The following is an 18497-nucleotide window of genomic DNA, read 5'->3' on the forward strand; positions in this document are numbered from 1 at the left end:
TACATGGTATTGGATGAAAGTTATGAGCGTGGGGCATAAAATGAGGCATGTTATTGGATTAAAGTTATGAGCGCGGGGGCATAAATGAGGCATGTTATTGGATGAAAGTTATGAGCACGGGGCATAAAATGAGGCACGTTGTTGGATGAAAGTTATGAGCACGGGGCATAAAATGAGGCACGCTATTGGATGAAAGTTATGAGCGCGGGCATAAATGAGGCATGGTATTGGATGAAAGTTATGAGCACGGGGCATAAAATGAGGCATGTTATTGGATGAAAGTTATGAGCGCGGGGGCATAAATGAGGCATGTTATTGGATGAAAGTTATGAGCGTGGGGCATAAAAGGAGGAATGTTATTGGATGAAAGTTATGAGCGCGGGGCATAAAATGAGGCACGCTATTGGATGAAAGTTATGGGCGCAGGGCATAAATGAGGCATGTTATTGGATTAAAGTTATGAGCGCGGGGCATAATTGAGGCATGTTATTGGATGAAAGTTATGAGCGCGGGGGCATAAATGAGTCATGTTATTGGATGAAAGTTGTGAGCGCGGGGCATAAAGGAGGCATGTTATTGGATGAAAGTTATGAGCGCGGGGGCATAAATGAGGCACGTTATTTTCTGTGCGGCGACGCTGCAACGCCTTATGGAAGAGCCGCAGCTGCGTATGACTCTAATCCTTTTATATCACTCATAGAGTTCTGAGAAGATAGCATGGCGTCTCCAATCCAATGTTTTAAAAATAGAAAGAGAATAAATATATCTACATCAAAAACCCTTTCACCTACAAATAAACATCACTGAGAAAATCTGGTTTCATGGCTGGTCGAAGAAAAGTATAAAGAAGAATTTCAGGAGAACAACTCAAAGCATAAATGAGGCATGTTATTGGATGAAAGTTATGAGCGCGGGACATAAAATGAGGCACGTTATTGGATGAAAGCTATGAGCACGGGACATAAAATGAGGCACGTTATTGGATGAAAGTTATGAGCACGGGGCATAAACTGAGGCATGTTATTGGATGAAAGTTATGAGCGCAGGACATAAAATGAGGCACGTTATTGGATGAAAGTTATGAGCACGGGGCATAAAATGAGGCACGTTATTGGATGAAAGTTATGAGCGCGGGGCATCAATGAGGCATGTTATTGGATGGAAGTTATGAGCGCGGGGCATAAAATGAGGCACGTTATTGGATGAAAGTTATGAGCACGGGGCATAAAATGAGGCACGTTATTGGATGAAAGTTATGAGCACGGGGCATAAAATGAGGCACGCTATTGGATGAAAGTTATGAGCGCGGGGCATAAATGAGGCATGGTATTGGATGAAAGTTATGAGCACGGGGCATAAAATGAGGCACATTATTAGATGAAAGTTATGAGCACTGGGCATAAAATGAGGCACGCTATTGGATGAAAGTTATGAGCGTGGGGCATAAAAGGAGGAATGTTATTGGATGAAAGTTATGAGCGCGGGGCATAAAATGAGGCACGCTATTGGATGAAAGTTATGGGCGCAGGGCATAAATGAGGCATGGTATTGGATGAAAGTTATGAGCGCGGGGGCATAAATGAGGCATGTTATTGGATTAAAGTTATGAGCGCGGGGCATAAATGAGGCATGTTATTGGATGAAAGTTATGAGCGCGGGGGCATAAATGAGTCATGTTATTGGATGAAAGTTGTGAGCGCGGGGCATAAATGAGGCATGTTATTGGATGAAAGTTATGAGCGCGGGGGCATAAATGAGGCACGTTATTGGATGAAAGTTATGAGCGCGGGGCATAAAGGAGGCATGTTATTGGATGAAAGTTATGAGCGCGGGGGCATAAATGAGGCACATTATTGGATGAAAGTTATGAGCGCGGGGCATCAATGAGGCATGTTATTGGAGGGAAGTTATGAGCGAGGGGCATAAAATGAGGCACGCTATTGGATGAAAGTTATGAGCGCGGGGCATAAATGAGGCATGGTATTGGATTAAAGTTACATGGCAGTAGTGGTGTGGCAGGGAGGGGTGTTCAAAAAAAAGTTTAAAAAGGCAATTTAACTTACCTTCCCGGCAGCCGCCTCTCTTCCATCCTTCTGTCCACGACGCAGGAAATAAGAAGCACCTCGACTACCCTAGCAATCGCGACACTGTTGCCACCAGCATGACAGCAGCGTCAATGGTCTGATAGGATCAGGATAGGATCATCACTTATAAAGCGCGAACGAATGCCGAGGCGTCTTGGCGCTGGTCCATAGAGAGAGATCGCTCCACCTAACCCCTGGTCGTATCAAACAGCCGTGTTTTTATCAGTTTTCTGAAAGCTTGGTGATTCTCCGTAAGTTTAACAAAGCCAGGGAGCTCATTCCACAGGCAAGCCGCCTGAAAGGAAAAAGCTCTACCACCCCATCTGGCTTTTCTGACACGATTCAGTTTCAGCAAGCTTTGCGTAGATGATCTCAGTGTCCGCCCCGGGAGATATGGGCTGAAGAGCTTCTGGACTTCCAGAGCTCCCCCCCCAAAGACCGCCTTATGGACTAGGCATAACGCCTTGAACTCTATACGCTGCTGAACTGGGAGCCAGTGCAGCGCTTCAATTCCCTTGGCAACAGACTGGTCCCTGGGTACATCCAGCAGGAGTCTAGCTGCCGCATTCTGCAGGATCTGCAGTCTTTTGAGCAAGGTCTTATTCAATCCTAGCAGTACTGCGTTACAATAGTCCATTTTGGACAGCACTAAAGCTACCACCACATTCCTGCGAAGATCTGGATTAATAAAAGGGAAAATCTTCCGCAGTATCCTGATTAAGTAAAAACAGGAGGAGGCAAGGTTGTTGACATGTGCAGAGAAATTAAGTTGGTTATCGAATACCACTCCCAGATTTCTGACCTTAAGCACAGGACAGGGACATTCACCTGCCTCCGCCGGCCACCAGGAGCTATTCCATACCGGACTTCCCGGACCAAATTCCATTATTTCCGTTTTCTCTGTGTTGATCTTAAGGAAGTTTTCTCGCATCCATCTCATGATTACGGACATACAGCTATGAAACTTGTTAGCCGTGTCATTTGATTCTTCACCAGCCGAGACTATAAGCTGTGAATCATCAGCGTAGGAGATCACAGTAAAGCCCTGAGCCTTAATAAGCTTGGCCAGGGGGGCTACATAAATGTTGAAGAGCGTGGGGGACAAAGAGGAGCCTTGTGGCACACCACATGGTAAATGGAACGGGTCTGACTGCAGGCCGTCCCATAACAGGCTGTTTTCTCTGCCATCCAAAAAGGAGGCTAACAGTGCCAATGCCCTACCCTGGACCCCAAACTCCTGAAGCCTTCGAAGCAACACCTTGTGATTAACGGTATCGAAGGCAGCCGAGAGGTCCAACATCACCAATACTGCTCGACCTCCGCGGTCTACTATAGCCCGTACATTTTCTGCTGCGATCAACAATGCTGACTCCGTGGAGTGCTGGGCACGGAAACCGTGCTGAGATGAGTCGAGCAGATCGTGGGCTACCAAGTGTGCCGTAAGGGCACGGTTTAGTTCTTTCTCCAGAATCTTCGCCCCCATGGGCAGGGCAGAGAGTGGACGATAGTTTTTCAAGACGAGAGGGTCTAATGTTGCTTTTTTTAATAAAGGTTTAATTATTGCCCTCTTCCAACAAGACGGATAACGCCCAGATTGCATTGCTATGTTAATTACCTGGGACAGTTCCTCCGCTATCAAGTCAGCAGCCAAATGGACCACAGATGGGGGGCAAGGATCCAGAGGTGATCCTGAGTTTGTTGAGAGGATCAGCCTCTGAGTTTCCTCCACCGTAATTGAGGCAAACTCACTGAGTTCTGTGTCGTTCCTCCTGCCCAAATCCAGCCCTACCTTTCCCTTTCCTAGGCTGTAACCCAAGCTGCTGAACTCATTATATATGACCTGGACCTTCTCTTGGAAATATACTGCCAACTTTTGGCACATTTCTTGGTCCGGTCGATAGTTGCTGTCCTGGGGAGGTTTAGCCAGCACTGTTATAGTTCTAAACAGCTCCTTGGCCGAGTTGCCGGCATCCCTGATTTTGGCAGAAAAATAAGCACTCTTGGCTGCCACTATCGCATGCTTGTAGGCTGCAAGGGTGCTATTATAATGTGCTTTACCCTCCACGCTATAATCCTTCCTCCACGACCGCTCCGCCCTTCTACATGTGGCCTTCAAGGTCTTGATCTCTGCGTTGTACCAAGATGCACTTGGTTTAGTTCTCCTAGTACCCAGTGACTTCTGAGGGGCTACCATTTCCACCGCCGACTCCAGCCACTCCCTGAAGTACAGTGCCGCCTCGGAACTCTCATTAGTATGGACAGGACGTGACCCGGCCAATATAGGGAGTCGTTTTTTTGCAGTCACCTGAGACCATAGTCTGATCATACGATTCTCTAATCTGTGACCTGAGGAAATAGCTGATATCCCAGTCATGATAGTGAAATTTACTACCTTATGATCAGACCAGGGGAGCGCCATGATATTGACCACTTTCAAGGCCATATTATTAATAAATATGCCATCTAGGGTATGTCCACCACTGTGCGTGGGACTAGTGACTATTTGGTTAAAATCCAGCGCCGCTAAACTTTCGATTAACGTGGCAACCTCGGATTGATTCGGGAGTTCTAAATGATAATTGAAATCGCCCAAAATCATAAACGGATGATAATCCACTCGAGACTCTAAGCAATGCATAAGCAGACCTGGGAAGGTGGACTTAGGACCTGGTGGACGATAAACTAAAATCCCGCGGAAGTTATACATATTGGCCACATAAATATTGAAAAACATTGCTTCCGCGGCAAGGTCCAGGTGTGTTTCCACCCAAATTTTCAGGTGTGATAGATGAACAACAGCTATTCCCCCCCCTTTCTTCTCACCTCTATCTTGGGAAGAGACAACATACCCACTCGGTAAGGCAGTGTTCCAGTCAGGACCGGACGCCTCATCCGACCATGTCTCAGTTAAAAAAAACTAAGTCATACGCACCACTTTCTATCAGATCATGAATTTGGTAAGTATGCTTATGCAGCGACCGGACATTCACCAGAGCACAGCTAAGCGACTGGAGTGGGTGGCCTTTCATCAAGGGGGGGAGCATTGCTTTACTCTCAGTCCTGAACTCTCCGGCTTTCTGGCCGGTCTGTGGGGACCTCCCGTCGTCCTTCCTGATGTTGTTCCAAACCTGGCCCTCACACTTGGGGCAGGATTTTAACCATGAATCCCTCTGATTAGGATCCCAATTGTGGGGTCTACATACAGAGTTATCCATCTCAAACAACTCCCCTCTGCTATACAAATGCAAGTCGCGAGGGGCAGGGGTCCTGGCGCTGGGCGTGGATCGGGCGCGGACGGGCGCAGACGGGCTTGCCTTTGGCGCGCCTTCGGCGCGCCCGCTGCGCGCGCCCGCTACGCGACCGTCCCAGCGCCATTTTTATCGTGCCAGGAATCACGCCCCTAACTGACACGTCAATCCCAGGTGCAATGCGGGCCCGCCTACAGCCGGGTCCGCTTGGGTCGAGTGTCGGTAATTAGCGGGTAGAAGCAAACAAGAAGAGCCTTCCCGGTAAGAATACTCGCGTGCAAATAGGCAATGTGCAAAAATGCTAAGCTAATTCCACAATGTTAGGACAAATGTAGACGTTTTTTAAAAAAACACACATCAGCAAATATTCATTTAAAATCAGCGCAGGAATATAATTTCAGTAAAAGCAGTCTTAATAAAAGCACCAGAGTAGACAAAGGCCAAGCAGAGGTACTCTCTACGAACCGCTGCGCGACCGTCCCAGCGCCATTTTTATCGTGCCAGGAATCACGCCCCTAACTGACACGTCAATCCCAGGTGCAATGCGGGCCCGCCTACAGCCGGGTCCGCTTGGGTCGAGTGTCGGTAATTAGCGGGGAGAAGCAAACAAGAAGAGCCTTCCCGGTAAGAATACTCGCGTGCAAATAGGCAATGTGCAAAAATGCTAAGATAATTCCACAATGTTAGGACAAATGTAGACGTTTTTTAAAAAAACACACATCAGCAAATATTCATTTAAAATCAGCGCAGGAATATAATTTCAGTAAAAGCAGTCTTAATAAAAGCACCAGAGTAGACAAAGGCCAAGCAGAGGTACTCTCTACGAACTCTCTGGTTCGGCGCTCAGACAGCGGCTGGGAGGCTGTGTAGTACAGCTTGCTGGAGAACATGCTAAGTGCACATGACGGTTTGGCCGGCCGCACTTAGAGAGTGCCCACCACACTTCCCCCTGCTCTGTGGGAATCCCAGCCCCGCCCCTACAGAGCCACTAGGGAAAAATAAAATGATAATAACTTGGTGTTATAATTTTCTTTTCTGTGGGGCGACGCTGCAACGCCTTATGGAAGAGCCGCAGCTGCGTATGACTCTAATCCTTTTATATCACTCATAGAGTTCTGAGAAGATAGCATGGCGTCTCCAATCCAATGTTTTAAAAATAGAAAGAGAATAAATATATCTACATCGAAAACCCTTTCACCTACAAATAAACATCACTGAAAAAATCTGGTTTCATGGCTGGTCGAAGAAAAGTATAAAGAAGAATTTCAGGAGAACAACTCAAAGCATAAATGAGGCACGTTATTGGATGAAAGTTATGAGCGCGGGACATAAAATGAGGCACGTTATTGGATGAAAGTTATGAGCGCGGGGCATAAAATGAGGCACGTTATTGGATGAAAGTTATGAGCACGGGGCATAAACTGAGGCATGTTATTGGATGAAAGTTATGAGCGCAGGACATAAAATGAGGCACGTTATTGGATGAAAGTTATGAGCACGGGGCATAAAATGAGGCACGTTATTGGATGAAAGTTATGAGCACGGGGCATAAACTGAGGCACGTTATTGGATGAAAGTTATGAGCACGGGGCATAAACTGAGGCATGTTATTGGATGAAAGTTATGAGCGCGGGGCATAAATGAGGCATGGTATTGGATGAAAGTTATGAGCACGGGGCATAAAATGAGGCACGTTATGGGATGAAAGTTATGAGCGCGGGGCATAAATGAGGCATGGTATTGGATGAAAGTTATGAGCGCGGGGCATAAATGAGGCATGGTATTGGATGAAAGTTATGAGCACGGGGCATAAAATGAGGCACGTTATTGGATGAAAGTTATGAGCACGGGGCATAAAATGAGGCATGTTATGGGATGAAAGTTATGAGCACGGGGCATAAAATGAGGCACGTTATTGGATGAAAGTTATGAGCACGGGGCATAAAATGAGGCACGCTATTGGATGAAAGTTATGAGCGCGGGGCATAAATGAGGCATGGTATTGGATGAAAGTTATGAGCGTGGGGCATAAAATGAGGCATGTTATTGGATTAAAGTTATGAGCGCGGGGGCATAAATGAGGCATGTTATTGGATGAAAGTTATGAGCACGGGGCATAAAATGAGGCACGTTGTTGGATGAAAGTTATGAGCACGGGGCATAAAATGAGGCACGCTATTGGATGAAAGTTATGAGCGCGGGCATAAATGAGGCATGGTATTGGATGAAAGTTATGAGCACGGGGCATAAAATGAGGCATGTTATTGGATGAAAGTTATGAGCGCGGGGGCATAAATGAGGCATGTTATTGGATGAAAGTTATGAGCGTGGGGCATAAAAGGAGGAATGTTATTGGATGAAAGTTATGAGCGCGGGGCATAAAATGAGGCACGCTATTGGATGAAAGTTATGGGCGCAGGGCATAAATGAGGCATGTTATTGGATTAAAGTTATGAGCGCGGGCATAATTGAGGCATGTTATTGGATGAAAGTTATGAGCGCGGGGGCATAAATGAGTCATGTTATTGGATGAAAGTTGTGAGCGCGGGGCATAAAGGAGGCATGTTATTGGATGAAAGTTATGAGCGCGGGGGCATAAATGAGGCACGTTATTGGATGAAAGTTATGAGCGCGAGGCATAAAGGAGGCATGTTATTGGATGAAAGTTATGAGCGCGGGACAGGGTACCTGAAGCTTTTAAAGGAAGCCGGAAGGCTCTAGGTCAGAAAAAAAACACCTTTACCCATTGCTGGACACCAAGTGGTTCAATAATTTAATATCGAATGGATTGTTTTAAGGATTTTGATAAATATTTATTTTTACTAAGTCATGCAACCTCTGTGCTTTTTTTTTTACATGCTGTAAGTTTTATAAGCTTTGTAATTGTGACATTAATGAGATTCATTTTTCATGTGCATAACTGATTTGATTTTTCTCTAAAGTATTGCAAGCTAAATATTTAGCGTTTGCTTTGTCACATTTCACGCTAGACAAATGGCTTCAGGCGCTGCATTATAAAGTCACCGCAGGGGTTGCCTGCAGCACATAGGTGCACCCATTTTCTGCACCTCCAGAGCAGTTTGTTATTGCATAAGGGGCTTTAGAAGCTTGTGTGGCCATTTCTAGAATAAGGATTATGCTAGTGCTAACTGTGTGCCATGGGGGCTTCAAGGGGGTCAGCCATCCTTTGCATAACTGGTGGCCACTTGTAATTGAGGGAATGCTTTGCCTTTTCGCTTGCACCATAATACAGATGCAGAAACAAGATGCAAACAGGCTGTCAACGAGTGCACTAACTGTGCATCACAAAGTAGCGATGTCCGGTGAGTACATGCTTTGCCCAAGGATGCCCCTTGAGAGGGGTGTGGTAGGTGCCCGACATTACTCTTCAGTTGAATGGAGTCACTCACTGCACCCACCTGCAGGGGATCTCTAACCCTCCTTAAAAAGTGTGGCCTGGTCGAAGCCAGCAGGAGTCTTCAAACAGCTGATCGGCCTTTCACTAATGCTCGGCTCACAGGGCAAGCACAAGTTCACACGTGGACTCTGAACAACACATTTGCTGTGATCGGACACATGGCCCAGGCCTGCACCTGGAGCACCAAGTTAAGAATGCACAGTGGTGCAGGGTCAGCCAGTACGCCCCGTGTGCAATGCAGCTCCAGGTGCCCAACCATAGAGACAGATTTTAATGCATCATTGTTGGGTTGGAGCCCTGACCTTGTTGTACAGTGAAGCATATTGGTAATAGTCCCTAGAGAAGAGCTGTGAACATGGGAACAGGTCCCAACCAATGTGTGTTTACGTTTTGCTCAATGAAAGCTATTCTAGTGCAAGGCTTTTTCAGCAGACTGAAAATGAAACATTTCATCACTAAGTGCAACTAAATTAAACTAGTTAGCCTGCGATTCAAGTAATCTAAAAGACCAGTATACATTCCAAATCTCACAATATTGGGCACATTTTTTCATCTAAAAATTACTTGTTAGGTCTCGCGTACAATTGCGCATGCGTCGCTATCATATGTGCTCTCACTGTTGAGACGTATTCTATAAAAAAAAGGGGCTTGCAGCTCATCCATTGCTTACCATTCGTTGGCTTCTTTGTCACTCTTATTTGCTGCCTTGTAATTAGGCAGTGAGAGCCAGTGTCGCCTCCTATTCTTTGGCTGGAGCATAGACCAAGTACTTGCTTTTCAGCTTGATGGCTGCCCTTCCACAGATCGAAGTACTATTTTTTTTTTATTCCTTTTTTTTGCTTCTTCTTCTTTCCACCCCTACCCATCTGTGTTGCTTCTTCTCCTTCCCTTCCCCTCACCCGCCATACGAAAAAAGGGCTAAGATGCAGCCAGCTCCGACCACATCATAGAGCCATCCTGTTGCCTGTTCCCTCACACCCTCTACCTCTTGTTTGTGTTACCCCTTACCTCTCACACACCTCCTGTTGTCCCCGCTGCCCACCCGCACCACCCACTATAGGAGAACAAAAAGCGCTGGTCACGTTATAGCGCTTTTTGTTAACCTTTCTATGAACTTTTAACCATGCTGTACAGCAGCCTCAGCACTGTGGTGCAGCAAGGCTAAAAAACATTGCTTTGCCAGAGCTTGTTTTTACCTTTTTGTGTGCTTAAAGTACCCCCACCTCAAATCAAATTAATTAAAAAAATTATATTCTCTCAGATTCTGATTGCAAGACACTCCACCAGTGGTGTAACAATAGGCTAGCCCCGGAGACCCCGTGGTGCAGGGAGGGCCCCAAGCTCCAGAGTGCCCATTCCGAGCACCGTGCATGGGCAGCCCGGAGAGCGTCTGACTGGGTCCGGAGCGTGGGGCCCCCTCAAGTTTCGTTACGCCACTGCACTGAGCAGTAAGTGACACCGCCATTCTTGCTCCCAACCAAAACAGGATGAGAATATTTTATGGTTGTTATCTGACTTTCACTGGCATCACAAAATTGAAGTGTAGAGTGGTGGCAGAGGGAGTAAGAGGGTCATATAGTGGAGGTCAAGGAAGCTTGACTGGTTGGGTCCTGATCTCCTTCAAGATACACCATACTGCAGGCACCGCACTAAAACAGGTGCATTAGGTAAATGGCAATGCATGTGGCATGTGTTGATGCCCACAGATGTGGTGCGCACTCCTCTGATAGGGCTGTGACATCTAAGCCACTACTGGCTCGGGCCAGTTTAGGAGGTGTTCTCCGTGCAAATGATTGGCGCCATGAGCAAAGTTCTCAAGAAAATATGTTTTAACCCCAACAGGGACACTCGCTGGTTGGCGACAGTGACCAACAATCGCTGACAAAGGATGTACATTTCAACAGCTGCTGTAAATGAAAGTCTAGATTCTATTCAGGACACTCCTTAATTTGAGCCGGTGGATTCCGGTGCTCAGCACTGGCATTTACATGTCACCACTAGTACTTATGACAGCTGCCATATGATGGCGCTGTTTGTGAAATTGAGAGATAAGCAGAACAACAGTTGTTTATTAATTTAATATACATTAAAAACAACTGAAATCTGCCTCCCAAGCCATTCTTATAGATTTGGGGGCCTCAAACACTCTGAACTGTCACACTTGTAGAAGTGTGATGGTTAGTAGTTGTGTTGGTACAGTCATTGGCAGCTCTGGCAGCGATAATAGATGGTGCAAGCTGCAGTGGCCTCCTCACAAGGGCCTTGGCACTTATTTTTTTCACAAATTGGACACTGATTCAGGACCTGGTGGAAGGCTTTAACTAGGGCCACTGGAATTATGCGGCAGAAGTGGGTCAAATTCTGTGTAGAGTTTACTAAATTATGTGACAAGAACAGGCAAATTATGCAGCATAATGCTTCACATTTTGCGTCGGTATTCTATCGTTATTTTGGCATTTTTGCACATTTTAACACTTTCTGGACAAATGTTTCAAATGAATACTAGCCTGACATCCAAGTACAGCAGTAAACAATAGAAAGATGACCAGACAACCTTTGCAAAGGGCCTTCCACTGCACAGCAGCACTCACTGTCACGTTTTTAGTAACTTTAGATCCGTGTAAACTAGAAACATTTTCTTTGTTGAAATCAGCAGATTATGCAGCAGATGATGGATTATGTGGCAACTGCGGCAAATCCATAATTATTGAAAACGTTGTTGCCACAAAACCACATAATTCCATGGTCCCTGGCTTTAACCTACCCTTTAAATTATATATACCTTCATTGCATTGCTTGCTGGCTTTCAGTACTGTCATTTCTGGCCTTCTAATAACTGCTTGAACCAGGATAAGGGTTTGATCTATTTCAGCCACAGAAAGCAACGCGCACGAGGCCCTTTCCTGGCCTAGATGAGATTGCGCGATCAGGTTTTGTAAGAGCAGAGAGAGAAAGGCCATTTGAGTTCAAAGAGTCGTGGCCTGATGGTCAGAAGTGGATTTTCTGGATGGTGCAATTTTGATGGGTAGTTTGTAGTTTTGTATTACCTCTTTTCCGAGATTTCTGGAAGAGTGGTCCCTTGAGTGAAACCTCTGTTAGAGTTTTAGACACCATGCTCGCCACTACGTCATTGGTGAATTGCTGACTTTTCTTCCAACAGAAACCTGAATTGTAAACAAAGGAAGACTGCCCCCTACAGGAACTAGCAAACACCTGCATTCACTTTCTGATGCCAGGGCTCACATTTAGGAAGCCCTCCTCTCTCTCTCGTTGCACCTGTGCCTCTAACGATGAGCAAATAGCTCAGCGGGTAAACCATCTGCTGCTGAGGTCTCTAAGTGACTTGCAGATCCGAATTCTGGAGGACATACGCACGCTTTCACTCTTCTAAATTCGATTGCAAAAAAGTGTATAATTGTGTAAAAAAAATAGTGACGTATGTTATTTACAGCGCTTCGAGAAGGAAATTATTTGTAAGCGCTACTTGCATTTAACATCCCTCTTGTTATTTTGCCAGGCCTACCAGAAGTGGGTGACGGAGCACGGCCCCGAGCGCCCCCTGCCGCGGCTGAAATACACTCACGAGCAGCTCTTCTTCATCGCCTTCGCTCAGGTAACCCCCACATTTTCACGCCGTGTCCAAGTGATGTGCGTGTGTAGCGTCACATCCGCAATGCGCATCTTTTGATTGGCCGGCCGCCTCCTCGCATTGGATGAAGTTGGTCGAAGATGGGTGCTTATATCGGTGCTGGTGGGTGAAATAAAGCACACATTTCCATTCCTTCGGATGCGCGACCAGCACACTGCACCGCTGCATTCTGTAATGAATAAATTATGCAGATTAGGTTATCACCCATCCATACGGGGCACCACCTGCATCACTATCAGTTAGACTCGAATGGGGCGGGGTTTCTTTATTTGTACAATGAATCCCAGCCAGCTCTGAAGGCCACTCCACACCCAGTACCCCAGCGGGAAAATGCCTGGGCGTGTTATGTGGCTAATGACCCGTGAGGGTATCCAGGCACTGAGTAGGGCAGGCCTGAGGGGGGAGGAGTAGATCATGCCTGTTTCGTCTGGAAGAGCCATGTTTTCAGGTTCCTTCGGAAGTCCATGAGGGAGGGGAAATTCTGAGGTGTTGCGAAGTATGAGGAGGAACGCCCGCTGCTTATAGTCTTCTTGATGCGAGGGAGGTGTGCTTGCCTGGGACGCAGATCGCAGGTGTCTGGTGGGTTGGTAGAAGTTGCGGTGGAGGTAAGATGGGCTGGTGTCGTGGAGAGCTTTGTAGGTGTGGGTGAGTAGCTTGAACTTACATTTTTCCTGGAATGGGAGCCAGGGGAGATTGTGGAGGTGTGGAGAGATGTGTTTTTTTTGCGGAATGTTCAGTACAGAGGCGCAACTAGAGCCAAATTTCGGGGGGGGGGGCTAAGAAAAAATTTCGGGGGGGGGCTGAATCTTTTACGCCATAGGCAGAGTGGAGCTGCAGGGGCTCTTAGAAGAGGTGAAACAACAGCGAGGCCTCATTAACATGCAAATGGTCTTTTAAAGACCTGTGAAGTGCTCGGGTGCGGCTGTGTGTGTGCCGCGAGGCTGTCTCATCCCGGGCTGCCACTCGCGACGGGGGGGGGGGGGGGCTGAAGCCCTGTGAGTCCAATGGGTGTTGCGCGCCTGGTTCAGTATGAGTCTGGCCACAGCATTCTGGGTGGTTTGGAGTCGACATGGCCTGGGATTCCGATGTAGGGGGCACTTCCGTAATCAAGTCTACTTGTGATAAGAACCGGGGTGACTGTTCATCTGATGTTCGGTGGCATCCACTTGAAAATCTTGCATACCATTCGCAGGGTATGGAAACCTGATGAGGCGACGAAGTTGATCTGTCTGCCCATGAAGTAGAAGGCATCCAGGATGATTCCGAGGTTCTTGGCATGGTCCGCAGGGTTGGGAGGAGGGTCAGGTTTGGAGGGCCACAAGAGGCATCCCAGGGGGAGTAGTTGCTGAAGATTATGACTTTGGTTTTGTCTGTGTTGAGCTGGAGGCAGTTGTTTTCATCCAAGAAGCGACGCGTCTCATGCAGTTGGCAAAATTTGTTTTGGCGGTGCTGTTTGAGTCAGTAAGTGAGAGGATGAGCTGTGTGCCATTGACATGGGATGCTATGTTGATGCTGTGGGTCTGACAATATCCGTGAGGGGAGTCATATAGGCGTTGAAGAGTGTTGGGCTGAACGATGGTCCTTGAGGGACTCAGCAGATGAGTATCTTGGGCTATGAGGTGTAGAGAGAAGTCTGACTTGTTGAGTTCTGTCCATGAGGAAGGAGGATATCCACTTGAGGGGCGGTCTCCAGATCCTCAAGTGCTGAAGCGTTCTAATGAGTGAGTTGTGGGAGACTGTATCGAAAGCTGTGGCGAGGTCGAGGAGGATGAGTGCTGCCATTTTCCCTCAGTTGAGGATGCTTCTGATGTCATCGGTGGCCCGCATGAGGGCTGATCCTGTGCTGTGGTCGGTGTGAAAGCCAGATTGAGAGCTGTCTGGGAGTTGATGGAGTTCTGGGTGGTCTGCGAGTTGGGTGTTGATGGCTTTCTCCATGTCTTTAGCTGGAAAAGGCAGGAGCCAGATGGGTCTGTGGCTACTGAGGGTGTTGGGGTCCGCTGTTGGTTTCTGCAATAGGACGCTGACTTCTGCATTTTTCCAGCAAGACGGAAAGGTGGCGGTGGTTATGGAGGTGTTGATGATAGCAGTGAGCACGGGGGGGATAATAGTTCTTCCAAGATTATATATGAAGTGGGAGCATGGGCATCTGGTAGCTCCTGGGTGGATGGTATTCATCAGGGCACTGGTGTCTTCATTTGAGATGGGCTACCAGTTGCTTAGCTGCTATTTGGTGATAAGGGAGGTCTCCTGTTGGGAGTTTGTATAATATGCTGTGGGTCGAATGTGTAGATCTTGCCGATCTTCTGTTTAAAGAAGTTAGAGAGGTCGTTGCAGAGTGCTTAGAATTGGACGATGTAATTGTTGGCAACTGCTGGATTGGAGAACTCATTGATGATGGTGAAGAGTTTTTTGCTGTTGTTTGGGCTGGCTTTGTGACTGACAATTAGGGCCTTTTTCTTTGCCTGTTGTAGTTGATGGTGGTAGAGGTTGAGGGCGGCTTTGTATGTTGATCTTGAGGTGGTGTTTTTATAGAGACTCCATCTTCTCTCAAGTTGTTTAAGGGGTCGCTTGGACTCACTGAGGTCGTTTGTGTACCACCTGGATCATTTGTTTTTTTACAGGTCTTGTTTCTGGAGGGAGCTGTGCGGTTGGTGCAGTCAGTGAGCGATTTATTGAAGAGCTTGGTGTCAACATCGAGGTCCCTGGTGGGGTTGGGTAGGCGTTCCTGTAGGGTTTTGGTCCAATTTTCTTCAGAAAGTTTGCCCAGTGTCTTGATAATGCTTTGGGTTTTTCAGGTGGGGTGGCTTGGTGGACTGGTATCTTGAAATGTATAATCTAGTGGTCAGACCATGTGAGCGGGATCATGTGGGTGGTGGTGGTCCTGTTGTTGGAGGAGAAAATAGGGTTGAGGGTGTGGCCTGCTGTTTGGGTTGAACTTTGGACGAGCTGGGTGAATCCATTGTTGCTGAGGTTGTCAAGGAGGGAAGTGGGGTTTGGGTGTGTGGTGCCTTCCAGGTGGAAATTGAGGCCCAGAGGAGAATGTAGTTGGTCGATCTGATGGAGATGGGAGCAATGAAATCTGCAATGTAGTTGCAGAATTCCGCCCGGAGGGTGGTATACAAAAGTTCCCTTCAGGGTGTTATTGTAGGCCATTCGTATTTTGAAGTGGAGGGGTTCCTTGAGGTTGGTGTCCGAGTCCATGGAGGTCCTCCACCTGGGTTTTGGGTTCAGTCCTGGTATATGAATTTGTAGGTGGGCGGTGATGGCTGCAGCGATGTCTGGGTTGAATGCTGGGTTAAGTCATGTTTTGGTCGGTGTGTTGGTATTGAGGAGGTCCCAGATGTCTATGGAGAGTTTCCCAAGGGATCGAACATTGAGGAGCATGCCGGACAGTTGGTGTGGGGTTGTGCTGGTGGCGTGCATCAGTTGTATGGAGGTAGTGGTGTCGTCTGAGGTGTCGCAGGTGAAATCGCGATGGGTGCAGGAGAAAGGTCCTACCGTGGTGCTGAGGGATGCATGGCAGCAGCGTATTTGCTGGTGTGTGTTGTTCAGGTCACGGATGATGGTGGAGGAGTAGTGGCGGCTTTTGTTGGCTCCGGTGGTGGTTGTGCTGTTGCGTGAGATGGTCGTGGGTTCCTGGCTCTGGGAGTGGTCCAGGTTCGGGTGGGTGCAGATGGGTTTGCCTTTAGTTCGCCAGCAGCGCACCAGAAGGGCAGTCACACTGCGGCTTGCATTAAGAAGGTGGGTGGTCGGGTTTTTGCTGCCATGAAGAACAGTGAGCTGGAAAATCCCGGCGGGAAAACCCGGGTTGCTGTGGTGTCACTTGGTCAAAACAAGCAGGAACTGGAGGTCCATGCCTGCCTACCGTAATACTCAGTGGGACAGGTCCATATCAAATAATTCCACTACATGCATCCTTCATGCACGGCTTCCTTGGCAGTGTCCGGTAGACTTGAATTCAGGAATGTTCTTAAGGAATGACTTGAGTTATTTTCAGGTTATGCTCCTTACTTTGTGTGCACAGGTCTGATTAAACCTTCCATGCCAAGCAAGCCCTTGCTAATAGGAGATGCCACACTTTATTCCCTGTGGAGTTGTTGAATCTTGCCTACCAGTGTAGCTTTCCCTGTCAGATGTCACACGCTATTCCATTAGGTCTGGTTGAACCTTTAAAAGTTAGAGGATTTTGTAAATTGAACTATCTGGCAATCTTGCTGGGGTACAAGAAATGTGAAAGGAATGGATGTACGATGTACTTTTTTTCTAGCATGAACTGTACACATTTTTGAGAACACAGCAGTAACGAAAGCACAAACATAGCACAACAAGGATTTTACTTTACTTGTTGATGTGCAAATGCTAAATATATACTGAAACCGAATTTCAACACATTATTGTTTGTATGCTATATAGTTTTATAAGTAAACTGCATGTCAATGCAAATTGTGTTGTGTTGGTTTTTCAGTGGAAAATGTGCTCTTGTTTAAATATATATTACACCCTTCCCACCCTCCTGCTGAATGGGCGGGGCTCATTTCCTCACCACCCCTATGACTTCAGTGATGTATCATTGATAAGGGAACCCTGTCTGAAAATTGTTCCAACACCACCCGGCGGTTCGGGCTGGACTGTTCCCATTGGGCACAGAGTCAAGACAGATTTGCATATGGCTGGAATGGCATGGTGAGCAAAAAAACGATGGATTTAGGCCCAGATATCTGTACTGGGGGGAATGTATGACATTGTTCTGCATTCTGTCCATCAATAGATATTTTTCCATTTTTCACCCCGAGTGGGATGGGTATGCTCAGACGTGAGTCCCGTGCTCTCCATGCCACTGGAATCAAGCTATCCTGGCTGAAGAGGGTGGAAAGCCCGAAACCGGTCCTAGGATGCTTGGTTCCAGTCCAGGGAGGACCTAGCCTGGCAGTTCGGGCTGGACTGTTCCCATTGGGCACAGAGTCAAGACTGAATTGCATATGGCTGGGTCCAAACTGGAATGGCATGGTGAGCAAAAACACGATGGATTTAGGCCCAGATCTCTGTACTGGGGTGAATGTATGACATTGTTCTGCATTCTGTCCATCAATAGTTCTTTTTGCATTTGTCACCCCGAGTCCCGTGCTCTCCATGCCACTGGAATTAAGCTATCCTGGCTGAAGAGGGGTGAAACCCCGAAACCGGTCCTAGGATGCTTGTTTCCACTCCCGGGAGGACCTGGCCTGGCAGTTCGGGCTGGACTGTTCCCATTGGGCACAGATTCAAGACTGATTTGCATATGGCTGGGTCCAAACTGGAATGGCATGGTGAGCAAAAAAACGATGGATTTAGGCCCAGATCTCTGTACTGGGGTGAATGTATGACATTGTTATGCATTCTGTCCATCAATAGTTCTTTTTGCATTTGTCACCCTGAGTGGGACGCGTATGCTCAGACGTGAGTCCCGTGCTCTCCATGCCACTGGAATCAAGCTATCCTGGCTGAAGAGGGGTGAAACCCCAAAACCGGTCCTAGAATGCTTGTTTCCACTCCAGGGAGGACCTGGCCTGGGAGTTCGGGCTGGACTGTTCCCATTGGGCACAGAGTCAAGACTGATTTGCATATGGCTGGGTCCAAACTGGAATGGCATGGTGAGCAAAAAAACTATGGATTTAGGCCCAGATCTCTGTACTGGGGTGAATGTATGACATTGTTCTGCATTCTGTCCATCAATAGATATTTTTCCATTTTTCACCCCGAGTGGGATGGGTATGCTCAGACGTGAGTCCCGTGCTCTCCATGCCACTGGAATCAAGCTATCCTGGCTGAAAAGGGTGGAAAGCCCGAAACCGGTCCTAGGATGCTTGGTTCCAGTCCAGGGAGGACCTAGCCTGGCAGTTCGGGCTGGACTGTTCCCATTGGGCACAGAGTCAAGACTGATTTGCATATGGCTGGGTCCAAACTGGAATGGCATGGTGAGCAAAAACACGATGGATTTAGGCCCAGATCTCTGTACTGGGGTGAATGTATGACATTGTTCTGCATTCTGTCCATCAATAGTTCTTTTTGCATTTGTCACCCCGAGTCCCGTGCTCTCCATGCCACTGGAATTAAGCTAT

The 18497-nt window shown here is 47.4% G+C and overlaps 1 protein-coding gene across 2 annotated transcripts in view; it reads left to right on the forward strand.

The window, feature by feature from the left end:
- Nucleotides 1–18497, forward strand: part of ECEL1 (endothelin converting enzyme like 1) — a 565411-nt gene that overhangs the window by 529188 nt on the left and 17726 nt on the right. For both annotated transcript variants that reach the window (XM_085635691.1, XM_085635690.1), the window contains exon 17: nucleotides 12268–12363. In XM_085635691.1, coding sequence (XP_085491817.1) covers nucleotides 12268–12363 — 96 coding nt within the window. The remainder of the gene's footprint in view (nucleotides 1–12267; nucleotides 12364–18497) is intronic.

The sequence above is a fragment of the Triturus cristatus genome, chromosome 11, assembly GCF_964204655.1.
Source record: "Triturus cristatus chromosome 11, aTriCri1.1, whole genome shotgun sequence".
NCBI lineage: Eukaryota > Metazoa > Chordata > Amphibia > Caudata > Salamandridae > Triturus > Triturus cristatus.